This window comes from Ambystoma mexicanum, chromosome 6q (genome assembly GCF_040938575.1).
Source record: "Ambystoma mexicanum isolate Mex_15411 chromosome 6q, UKY_AmexF1_1, whole genome shotgun sequence".
In the NCBI taxonomy this organism is placed as follows: domain Eukaryota; kingdom Metazoa; phylum Chordata; class Amphibia; order Caudata; family Ambystomatidae; genus Ambystoma; species Ambystoma mexicanum.
Genome location: NC_090937.1, coordinates 1,614,401,512 through 1,614,414,868, shown reverse-complemented (window position 1 = coordinate 1,614,414,868; position 13,357 = coordinate 1,614,401,512). Strand labels below are relative to the sequence as shown.

General features: G+C 43.8%; 1 protein-coding gene across 1 annotated transcript in view; it reads right to left on the bottom strand.

The window, feature by feature from the left end:
• The window catches only part of LOC138516908 (dedicator of cytokinesis protein 2-like), a 2,920,848-nt gene that overhangs the window by 12,362 nt on the left and 2,895,129 nt on the right, over positions 1-13,357 (bottom strand). Inside the window, exons 51-52 of the mRNA XM_069632364.1 lie at positions 10,720-10,825; positions 4,785-4,930 (exon numbers count right to left, since the gene is read on the bottom strand). Of these exons, the coding sequence (XP_069488465.1) occupies positions 4,785-4,930; positions 10,720-10,825 (252 nt within the window). The remainder of the gene's footprint in view (positions 1-4,784; positions 4,931-10,719; positions 10,826-13,357) is intronic.

Genomic DNA, 13,357 nt, shown 5'->3' with positions numbered 1-13,357 from the left:
CTTGACAGAACAGTGATCTATCCGACACTCGTGTTCTATTTACTTACACAAACACTGTATGACACTACCAGGCTCTGGGATTATTGACCAATCCATCACTTGTCACAATCCGGTGCACGTCATACACCGATGTCATCACGTTGACGTTACAGTGGGAATACATAATTCAACATGGTGGTCGGGATCGAAAGATTACCGTTACCATCCAGAACTTCATCTAGCAGGCCCAACTCAGCCTCGCAGGTGAGTGCCTCTCCTCTCTCTTACACCATGCTACTCGGCACAGGTTAATACCAGGCGTAATCCTTACTAACTGGTACCCTGACTTTTGCAATTCACAAAAGAGCCATCCTCACAATCAAGTCTCCCGCTCACGCATGATATGCCCCCTATTACCGGCATATGCATGGGGTAACTTTCAGGACCAGACAACCGTTTCTTTTTATGTTTTGATATTCTATAATTGCTGCACCAGAAAGCCTTCACGAATAGGCCTCCAATAATGCAGCATTTGCAGGGCTGGCAATTGGCAACTTTTTTTGGGGGAAGAGTCACTTCTTAGGAGGGGCGGGGCTTTGGGAGGAAGGGGGCAGGGCCAAGGGCCGTGGCCCCTACCCAGATTGTGCAACACAGTATCTCTATATAGAGCCCAATCCTGGCGATTTGCATTATGATGACTATGATCCAATTTTTTGGGGATAGCTTCGGCCATGCTGTTAGTGTAGTCCCCTCCAGATTAAACCTAAATCAACCACCATATGCAATGGATATTAATAGAGTGCAGCTATCCCAATCACTTGCTGCCATGCATTCAATGTTGACATGTGGTGGTGACTGTGCCGTCCAAAACCAGTAAATCTCAAAATGTACCTGTGTGGCAATCTAATTCAATACAAAATCTGGAGCTTTAATCCCACCTGAATCATATGGTTTAGTTAAGTGCTCCCATTTCTTCCTGTCCACCACCCGAATACCATAGGAACTGTGATAAATTAGCGTGTTTAGTCCCAGGCCAAATGATGTTATTCTGAAACAAGTATAATAGTTTGGGCAAAATCACAATTTAGATGAGGTCAATACGTCCAACCAGCGATAGCGGTAACTGTTTCCATCTTTCCAATGTTTGCATTAGCTGCGTCTCATATATACCAAAGTTATTGTCATACAGCGTTTGGTGCGTTATGCTCACGCGTACCTCCCAGATATTCAATTTGATCAGCAGCCCATTTCAGCACAGTGCTATGTAGAGCTGGCAGCGATTTGGCGCGATTGACACCTAGTCCAGAATGCAAACCAAATCCAGTAATATCCAGACATACCAGTTCCAGATTGATATGGGGATCACTGATGAACAAGAAAACATCGTCCACATATGCATATGTTATGTCCGGCGTGCCTACAATTTAGATACCTCTATGCATGTGTGGGAGTCTGATCAGGTCCGCAAGCGGTTCCATGGCCATGTCAAAGAGCAACAGTGACGACCTTGTCACATACCCCTGGTCAGGTGTATAGTTGCCCGTTCATATGCACCTTTGCATTTGGAAGGGTGTGCAACAGTTTTATGTATTGCCTAAAAATAGGGCCAAACCTGCACTTTTCCAGTACCGCAAACAGGAAGTTCCAAGAGACTGTATCAAAAGCCTTCTGCGCGTCAAGTGAAACAGCTGCTGTGTGCGCTGAAGGTCTGATGTGCACCATGATGTTAAATCCTGCCTGATCAGGATGAACAATGTGCGGCATGTACTGCACACGGTGATTGGCCAGTACTTTTACAAATAGTGTGACACCTGTGTTTATCAGCAAAAGTGGATGATACGAACCACAGTCTAGGTTTTTTTATCAGGCTTGAGGACAAATATACTAGTAGCACACGGACGCCTAACAGGAGGAACCCAGTAGCTAGTGCCTCCTGCAAAAGAAGTTGTATCAACAGGCCACTGTTCGCTTTGTAGACCTCCGCATTGAGACCATGAGGCCCAAGGGTCTTGCCAGTGGGCAGACCATCGTTAGCTTTAGTTAATTCCTCAGCCATCGTTGGCTGTTCTACATGCTCCCTGGTCTCACCAGACACCACTGTAATTGAGAGCTCGGCCAGAAGAACATCTATGTCAGCACATGACCTGTCATCCCGGGCCTCATATATCTTAGTGTAGTACACATGGAGCACCCCATTATTTCCCAAGAGGTCATGAACTAGGTCCCCAGCCTGGTTATGTATCAGTGCAATTCCTGTACTCCCAGCTCCACATCAAATGAGCCTTGATACATGTTTGCCTGTACGGTCTCCCTCACCATACTGCTTAACTGCTGCGTTCCTCACCATGTACCTTAGCTAACTGTCTATGTTTTCACAAAACCTATCAAGGGTTATATTCTGATGAATAGTGTGTATGCCACCACTCAGCTGGATTCAGAGCCCACCACACATCAGTAAATTCAAATTCCCATATCCCTATCTGCAGTAACAGGGCTGCCCTAGACGATGGCCTATGTGATGTGCTTGTGCAATACAGATTGGGATCTAACGTGGTGGTCATATCTCCCCTTCATAGAATAGTTACATCTGGGTATGGGTGACATATATCAAGGATCACCCACATTGCATGCAAGTAATTTCCTCACTTTAACAGAATTAGCAAGGCCTGATCATTCCAGCTGAGCAATGCAACGTCAGCCGGCTTCATCTATAATTACATTTCCTAATTCCAATCCGCCACTTCCGTTCTGCAGCATTGACCTTCTGCCACATTTGCCTGCTGACCACTACCTCACTGTACGACCATGAGAATTTTATTGTTTTCCCCAAATCCCTACCACCTCCCCAACTGTCACCATCAACCCAATTACAGCAGTGTCAAACCCAAATCAAACTAAACCAATAATGCTTCGGTGTGAGACCTGCAACCTTGCATGCGGACAACCACCAGGCAACCGTCCAACCAGCACTACATAGACAACGCAATGTGTTCAGCTTAATAGTTACTTATTGGCGCACAAGGGGCTGTAGCTATGCCAGGAGTTCACTTGTATGGGAGTGATATAGCCGGCTATATGCAAGCCGCAAATATCCCAAAAGCCCAAAAGCTATTCTAAGGCAAAAGCATCATCAATTGACTCGACACTCCCATTGGGTTTGATGTTCGGCAGCGGTTTATTTGCTTCTATGAAACTAAGTTGCTCCCTCTGGGATCGTAAATCTTCATCTGGAACCTTACTTTTGCCAGAAAGAGCACTGTGTACGCATGGATCTGTAACTTTGTTATTTCATCACTCCCAATAATGATTTTTGTTCTGCTTGAACCGCCGGTGAGGAGTCGGCAAAGATGTAGATCCTCTTGGATTTATATTATCTTGGTTCACCTATCTCCCTGGCATGGCTTAAGATCCTTTCTCAGTCTCTGTATCTGAAATTAAAGAGGCAAGCTAGGCGTGGTCTCCCCAGTAGTTTCAACAGCAGCTTCTCTACCAAATCCTATATCTGGCTCTTGCTGCATATTCTGGGACGCCAATAATATGCATTTTGTTTCTCTGTGAGCTGAACTCAAGGTCATTGCATTTCGCTAATGCTTTAGCTCTGTGGTCATCTTTATGAAAGGAGTTTTCAAGGAGGCAACATCATCTTCAACCCCACTAATCCTTTCCTCAGTCTATGTAATTCTTGCTGCCTCCTTGCCCAGTTTGGTTTAATGTATTTACATTCGCAGTGATGTTGTCTAGCTAGTTGTTGACTGAGGTAACTCTAGCTTGCCTGTTGTCAAGCAGAAGCTGTATATTGGGGATCCCATGACTTGGCTACTGCTCAGTAGGCTCATCAGTACCACTGCACTGCAGTTTGGACTGAGAGGCGTGCTTTGTATAGGCATCCATTTTCCCTTGCCTCTTATTGTTAGGGTGCCCTTTGGATATCATGGTTAGTGGAGTGTAGGACACTCTCAGAGGATCTATAATGTGCCAGGCCAGTGCCTACCCCCACATCTGCCGAGTACTGCGCAAAACAGTGACATGTGTGCTGTGTTACCATGGCATCAGCCCCCGCCTACAGTCACAAGCGTCCCGCTTCACAAAATGGAGGCCACAAGGGATGCACATATATTAAATGGTGGGCTCAAATATGCACATGAGTCTACCGGGCCCCCGGCAGCAGAACCCCTGAGGCTACAAGTGGGCAAAGTAAGCAATGTTATCTAATATTCTTGGAGCAATGTACCTTCAGAATGTGTACCACTAGAGCAGCGCTGGGTCACCATGATCAACACCTCCTGGACATTTCTTCCAGTAATCAGCGCGCCCTGAAGCCCATGTAGGCGGCCCAGGAAGCCGGATCCCTCTGCAGGTAACAGGTCAGTATTCGAACCTGGGACGTCCACAGGGCTCCTTGATGCTGCGTTCACCAGTACTCCTCCACTGCTTAAGCAAGACTCACAGATTGGTATTTTTTTGTGTGTTGAAATCAGCTGCTACAATACATGGCATCACCGCTGCCTCCCACAGCGAGTCCCAGCACGGTTGGCGCTCAAGCGGTCAGCACGCTTGAGGCCAGGCTTCTACCACAGCTTCTCTACAGATAAAGGTACGGAACACTCGAAAGCCCCGGCTATCAGAAGCTGTGCAAGTGTACTGCAGCTCCTCCCACATACATGAAGGAGAGAGAGCTTGATTGACAAGCCTTTATTTTGCAGCCTGCTCAGCAGCGCCCCAGTTATTCTATTGTTCTAAGTTGATTACACGCCTATTGATCTCTATAGTGGGTTCAGTACGCACTATATATGACAGTACTCTACCTTTTCTGGTGATGTCACCTTTGCCGCCTCTGGGCTCTCGCGCTGCTCGCTGAAGGTCTCGTACAAGGACATACAGATCTTCTTGGGCAGCGGAGGAGGTCTGTTCGCACTCTTAATGAGACATGGTAGGCTGTTCGAAGAGGATCCTAGTTGGGCAAGAAGGCATGAGGTGAGTGTGAGTGGGTACAGAACAGTGACTGCAATAGTTTGTAATGTAGTACAATAGTACAATACAGACTTTTCTTTTATAAATTAGCACATTTAGGGCTTCAGCTCCTATGAACCTCTTCTTTGATGCCAATCCTTAATATCTCGCTTGTTTAGTCTATTACCTCTGGCTTTAGGGATTGCTCTCCAGATTTAAACCACTCATCCACTTAAGCAACAAAGAAATGGCAAGTATCAAGTCCGAGAAATCCGAGCTCATAATCTAAGTCGTGTCACATCCATCAAAACCTTATTGAAAGAAATGGTGAAATATTGTACTTTGCACATCAGAGGTTTTCAGATCTATCCAATTCATCTCAAAGGCATGGACATGGCTTGGCACATGCCACATGCCACATCCAAAAAAATGGTATTGCAAGATTGTGGCATTGCTAGCGTTGCAAATTCAAGCGCCGTCCCCAGATACACCCTGATTCTGTCACCCATCAAAATGGCCTCTCAAGACTTTAATCTACCTCTTTACAAATCAGAGGTCACTCTCCACATCTATCTCACGCATGTCACCGCCATCATAATTGCATCTAAGGAACATCACATTTCTTGCTCAGAGATCACAGCTAGGTGTCCATCTCTAACTTGCTGATATCTCGCACCAAAGGAGCAGGTCCCCAATCTCTAGCAAGAAGGTAGGTCACTGGCGACTGAGCAGGGGTCATGAAGTGAAATGTATTCAGTATGTACCTGGGCACCTTGACATAGATGGAAAATAAGAACTAACAGAACTGCGGCTATCTGACCCCTCTAATAAATGGGACATTTGTTAATGGATAAACCCAGATGCAACCATGTTCTGGCCTAAAGAAGGCAACTGGGTTTGTTCCAAAGGGACAACATACTTCTTCAAGTTGCTGAACGACTCAACATCTGTGTTGGTTTTTAAGGCTTCTCCTTGAGATGCTCAGAGTGATGAGGTGAGTGTAGTATAGGTAGTTCTAGCATGGTCCATGTATTAAAATAATCCATATAGAAAATAATGTTCTCGGTTCATTAGAAGAAAAAATAAATATGAATCTGTACCTGCTACTCCATGGATGGCAGAGCACAGTTGTACACGGTCTGATAGTGAGAGAGAATGTTAATTATGTTTAACATTATTTTTGTTGGTTCTCACTCTTTTATATTAAGATGTTGCACATAATAACAATTTTGTCATCGGTCTGGAGTGTCAAAAGTTGTTTTGCAAACTTTTTGAAATATTTGTCACCATGGACATATCAGTAATTAGATGCCTATATGTTGTGAATTAACCTCCCATAATGCTCCCTACCATAAGTGGACTCCATCTTCACATTGTATTTTTACACTCACAATCATTTAAAATGTAATGAGCAGACTAAAATACAACATATTCATCTGATATAAAAAAAAGCGTTCCAACGATGAAGGAAAAGATGTATACATGTGCTTTATTTTCTGTTTATATGCACTGATCATACAGAGCCAACCTCTTGGGGAGTTGGGTGGGTCTTATGAAATAATAAAATAGAGGTAGGCTGCAAAATACTGTTACAGGTAAGTAACATTCACCTTTTTATTTTAGGTTCACATGATGTACATAGACTATCAAAGAGCTTTCCATGCTTTAAGGAGATAATTGGATGTTTGGAACATGAAAAATATACATAGGTTTAAGTATGAATGCAGTATAATGTTTTGGGAACATGTGAACAGTTTGCCAAGTAACTATCAAATTAATGTTATGATATAATGAGTTCAGCGGTGCAGTAATAATCTGTAGTAATACAGTGTTAATTCCGTTACTGCTGCCGCACATTGGTTCGGTGTCATTAGTCCACCCATTGGAGATACGGCTCTCTTTTTTAGTCCCCCCTAGGGCAGACTCCAATGGGTGGGACTGTGCAGCAATCTGGGTTTTCGCCCGGAGCATCTCTTTCCCTGTCTCCCTCCCTGACATGATCATGCTCAATCAGGGGGGTCTTACACTCCGAACCACACTCTGTAAGTCACTTCCTTGCCCACCCTCTCCCCCGTGCCTTTGACATCAGTGCAATCTGGGCCTGTCCCTTCATAATTGCCCCTACCCTCTGCCCATGCCCTGTACACCCTCTAGCACTATCACATCCCAAGTCCCCTCACCCACCTACCGTCACAAGAGTCTGCTCCCCCCCGCAGCAACTACCTGATTCTAGTGGACCCTAATTCACATTGTAGGGGCACATTTTCAAAATGGTCTTTGCAAATTGGTATTTATGATGTGCATACAAAGGTACACAATCAAAAGACTGCATGTTGCATGTTAGAAAGTGTCCATCTCCCTCGTCACAGTCACCCTGAATCATTTAAAACATGTCAAAATGTAAGACAGTTGAGTTCCGAAAAAATCCATCTAAATTTCATCAACTCAGAGTGTAAAATCTCTTTAGACTTAATGGGATTCCACCTGCTTTTGTTTCAACAAGAATTACATAAACATGTGAAAGTGAAGCCAGTAGCTGGCCACAGCCAGGAGATAATAAGTGTACATTATTCTCCAAATGATAACGTTTGGGTCCAGGGTCTATTGTGTCCTGATGGCCATCCTCGTGCTGTCCTCAGTACAGGGCCAGATAGGATTAAAGCCAGAAGAATGATACATTCATTGTCATGTGTAAAATCATCATGTTTTGTAATGGGAATAGTCATGTCTAGTGTATCTGGCAACCCAATCTTTGACCATTTGCATTACCTTGTTGTTGCCACCCTTTGAGAGGGGGTGGGCACTCTTGTTTTATGCCACCAATTGTGACTACATGCATCACCTGTTGTTGCCACCCTCAAGTTTGGGGTTGGATCACATGTTTTTCTACCAACCTGACCACATGAACTTATGCACTTATGTAACCAAGGGAGTATTCTTAACAGCGCCACGATACCCGAGGGATGTTGTGCGCTTTACAAATGCAAATAAACATAAAATAAATAAATAAACCTCTATGTTACGTTTTGTATTACAGACTGACTTCCTCCAGTACACACTAGACTGGCTGATCTGGTATCACAACCTCTGTATAGCAATGCGGCAACGTACCTGAGGCAGGGCCTGTCCTTCAAAAACCCAGGGAGCCGAGGATAGTCTCAGACTCCCAGACTCAGACTCCCAGGGTCCAGTCCAAAATAGATTTTACAAACTACCTCAAATTCTTGGGGGAACCCAGTGGGCAGATGGAATCTCTCACACTCGCTGATGCTTTTGAAATTAGGTTCAGGGACCCAGAATCTGCAGTGGAGATCTTAGGGATTTGTGCTACAGATTGAAGACACATGATAGACACGAATGTCGATATGATGGCTATTGTATCCCATGTCTTCCGTTTCATGGTACCGTGATGCCACATTGAATGGATTGGTTGAAGTATCGACCTTTTTAAAGTGGTGATGATTATAAAGAAGATTTAGGACATGAGCAAATATTGCTATGGGTGCACCAACTGGAACCTAGGAAGTGTCAATCCTGTCCTTCAATTTGACAGGAGGGTTATCCTCTGCCCACACAATCCAAGGGGGCGTGTACAATGTAGAACCTCCCCCCATGCAGCACTGGCGCTGTTTCATACCGTTAGCTGTAGATGCTGGTGGCAGTTACAAAGACGGGACAACAGTGTGTAAAGTATGACAAGTGCAAGAGACCAGTGACCCCCTGTACAGATGCCAAAAAAGCGCAGAATTCAAAACTTTAACAGCAAACATGAGGGATGTCTGCAAGTAATTCCCCCTCAGATATGTGATGAAAAATGAAAACAACAAGGAAACAAGTACAACAGTATCCTATGTGGAGGCCATTTAAAAGATGGGATGGCTCAATATGTCCACTAATTGAATATAACCCGGCGTATCCATGGAGCAGCCAGTAGGATTCTACCTGGATTGAAGGTCTATAATCCAAGAAGTGCACCAGATTCATTCCTATGTAAATGGTTGCTGTGTCCTGATGAAGGCCCCCCAGACTCTTTAGGGAGACACTGTGGATGAGTGGATTTGCTTGGATGGGGCCGAAACACAGTGTCGCCACCTGTTTAGTATAGCCATTTTGGTCTTCATACTAAGTCTGTTTGTCTATACGGTTTCTGGTCATGCATCAGTCCCAAGAGGGTTAATATAGGGTCCACAATTTTGATCTATACGTTGTGATATATAAATTGGATAGCCAGTTTACTGTGAAAGTTTGTGAATACATTTATCAGTGAGCAAATCGTACGATCTGTGTAACTAAGCACACACAAAATGTGTTTTTTTTAATACTCTGGCTGTGTGTTTTCCATGTCCACTGGGAGTGCATATGGAGCTATTGTGTGGCAACGCACGGTTTCGTTTTCCTGGTCTCTAACTAGCCCCGAGTGGCCTCGTGGCATTTGCCCCTTTGCACCTGAAATAGATTTTAACCTGATTCAACTATTGACACGGATACCTTTACCTTGATTAGGAAGTTCCGTATGAGTTGGTGGCTCCCTGCTCCCACCTTTTTGTGTTTTCCATGTCCCCCCCTTAAGTGAAATGAGATGCATTTATCTATGTGGAATTATGAAGCACTTGCACCTTTCTGGCTTTTGCCGCTGTGGTACTTTATTGTAGTTCTGTGAATATTGTTGAGAATCCTGTGACTATTATACTTGTGCATTTTAATTTTGACGATGTTTTAATGGTATTTGACCTAAAACAATTGACCTAATTACCAATTTGGTAGAATTTTGCATGGGTGATTTGTCCTTTGGGGCAAATTGGTCACATGTATTGCAAAATGCCAAACCTGGAGAGCAGGGGTTACAGGGATGTTTCCTGCTCGCCAAGTTTGATATTCTGCCATTTTGGGTGTGCAGGGGTGTCCCCCGCTTCCTTAAAATTCGAGGTGGGGAAATAAATAAAATAAAAAAATAAAAAACGCATGTGTGTTGAAATTGCGCCCCGAGCAAATAAATTGCGGTCAGTTTGTCGAGACCAAAAAAGAAAATTAGTCAAACATACCCAAACTGTTTTAATGAAATCAGATGTGTTTATGTTGAAAAATGTTAATGCCTATTCTTTGTGAATCTGGATAAGGTGGGTGACAGGGATGTGTGACTAGGTTAGGCTCAGTCGCTGAGAAATAGATGGAGAGTGATGCACAGGGGCGTGGCTAAGGGGCAGGGTGACCTACTCTACTTTCTTGATGCTGTGTGATGAGTAGGTGTTTGTCATATACAAAAAGAAGTTCAGTACACTAAAAAGTGTCTGAAGGTAGAGTGTCTCACAACTAATTTCAATGGTACTGGAATGTATATGTATCTTGTTCACAAATTATAACACATTTTATTAGTCATAAAACATCATATTTCATAAAACACAACCATAACAATGATCATATCACGTAAAACAATTACAAAAACCTAAAACAACACAAGTGAAATCAACATAAGTGGGTCCTAATTATGTAGTTATTTGAGAGTCAACACGGGTAACTTATTCACACTTTGATCCCTAAGCCCCAATGATTTTGGCTATTTCATGGTCTTGGTGATACATTTATAAATGGGTGTGCCTTCTGCGGATATAAATTAGGGGTGACCCATCTTTTGATTCCGTGTGACTGTTTTGAATCCTCCAGACCACACAGCTATGCAGTTCCACTGTCAGCCGAGAGGGGTCCGCAATGTGACCACACACCACTGTTTACTTTTCTGCCCGCCTTCTCCATCGAGATGGCACCTCAACACTTCTCTCTGGCCGCACCTACCGGCACTGGCAGCGAAGGCAGGTCCGGACTCTGTGGTCAACACTTTGTGGCTCTCCGCGGGGCACAGGCTGCTGTCACTTACGTTCCGAGACATCCTCCTGCTTTCCTGTTGATTCAATACATTCAATATTTTATTTCACAGAAGAGCTAGAACACTCCGCAAGGCTAATTCTAACGATACAGTCCCTTCGTTAAATCCTATTTTCAGTGCAATGTATCCGAAATGCACTTAACATAAATCAATGAACACGCAGTTCCATCCCACATGATCCCCACTTGGCTGGCCGGTACCATATACACCATAGTGCTATACAGTTTTATTCGGAACAATCCAAATAAATAAATAAATAAATAAATAAATAAATAAATAAATCAGCGAAACCACAGCTGTAGAGAAGATGATGTGTATACCCACCCTTAGGGTCTTTATCGAATGGGTGAACTAGAGGATGGCGTACACGACCCCTGTATTGATTGATTGATTGATTTCATTTCTATCGCGCTCGTACACAAGTGTTTCAGAGCGCGACAAGGCATGGTAGGGGAACAAGGGAGAACAAAACGGCGAGCTTACTAGGCCCAGTGACATTGAGAACGTGCAAGTGCATGGGAGAGGGGGAGGGGAAAAGTGCATGGAAGGAGGAGAGGTGGAAAGTGCGAAGCAGAGGAGAAACAGATAAATAACAAAAAATAAATAATAAAGGCAACAAACAGTGGTAATGCAGCCAGAAATTTGCAGGTGCTAGGTTTAAGGGAGCAGACAGGGTAGGTCCGATAAGAGCAGGAAGAAAAAGGGGGAGCTGTATGGGTACAGATACAGACCCCAGTGCAAGGAGTGGCCCGGAGGCAGTGCGGGAGGGTGACAGGATGAGCAGGTACCTGTAGCACATTCTCTTTAGTGAGCCTAGGAAATGGGGTAAGATGGACTTCTGGGTTGTGGGAAGCCGTAGCTCTGTGATGGTCCCTCTAGGGGGGGCATATGAAGGGCACCTCTGGAATTCTCCCCCATTGCCAACCTCATTGTTCCAGCCACGCTTGGGCTCCCAGGCTCCACCAGCAAAAAGGGTTCTACAATATCACTACTGTTCCTTGAGGGAGCAGGAGACCCACGGACAACCTCGAAAAAAATGGCTGCCAGCACGGGGATATCGAGAGACCCCCGGACAGCTCGCCCCGGGAACCATGGGGCAAGTTTAAGCTACTTCTGCAGTCATTTCAATCAGTGACTTTTGATTAGTTGTCTTCCTCAGGAGGACTTCTCTTCATCAGGACCCAGCCTGCCTTCCTTTCAAATGTAGTTGTGGACCTTGTCCCCCTGCCTATAGTTTCTAAACCTTTGAGGAGTCAGGGCTGTCTGTACTGAGTCGGAATTATTGTTTTTATATTTTGCAAGGCATTCATTTTGGACATGTTATTGGATAAACCTGGAAAAGTGGGGTTCAAACAAATGTATCTTTAACCAATTCCATAAAAAATAATGGAATGAATGTTAGGGTACTTAAACTGGCTGGTGGTGTAGAGTAGGGTATTACACTCCAACCCAGTATCATCATAATCTAAACACCCCAAATCGGATTACAGCACCAATTTATCTTTGCATGTAGGGCGTATGAAATGCATTAATGGTTGAACAATAGATGGATTTACAATGTGTTCTTGCATTGTGCAAACACAAGTGATTTCAGTCCACCTATAGAAACTCATAGTTTAATCAAAATGTTATCATACTTTATCAAATGTATTTGCTACAAGTGCACTGTTGTCAGATGGCACATGATTTTAGGTGCTACTAACAAATTTATATATGTCCTTAATAAAACATTGAACTATTTTCCAAATGGACAGTTGCCAGTCAACCTTTAACCGTAGACTGCTGCAGACTCGTCTTTCACCCCACCGGGCTTTCTCAAGGCTATTTGCAAATTTCGCACTGATACAATTTTTTGTAGCTCAACACTATTATTGAAGTAGATCTACTCCTTGTACAATATTCGTAATCCCTTTGTGGTCGTCATAGTAACGAGAGACGCGATGCATCTGTTGCCTAAGTGGACGTTCATCATTATAGACAAGCAAAGAGAGGGGACAAAGAGACAGGCTAGAAGAAATCATCAAAAATGCTAAGGATTCATATGACTGGGTATAGTGTCGCTCTATGCGATAACCTTTATATTATATGTTAAGTATTTACTACACGCTATATCATGCTGCAGACAACAGCTGAGACCCATCTCTCGTACTAACTATGACAATGTCACTATTTACTTGATGAATGCCCTATACATGCAGAGATACATTGGTGAAATAATCTGACCAGGGTTTGTTTGTGTACTATTGGACTAATCAAATCATTTCTATCTTGATGGAATCCTCTCTTTAGTTCTGTGTTATTCTTCTTTTCTGTCTTGGATGCCAGTTGTCATTATTTCCATTATTGTAACAATTCATAAATGTTGTTGTAAAGTGCTCTTGAAGACCAACAAAAAAACAAACCTGGATTGAGTGAGAGCATATGGCTATCACTCAATCCCAAGTGAAGTTCAATAACCAAGAACAGTTGATCCCACTAAAGCCTTCATGGTCCCAATCCCCTGCAGAAGGTTGATGGACAAGGGGTGAGGGATCCGGAAGATGGAGT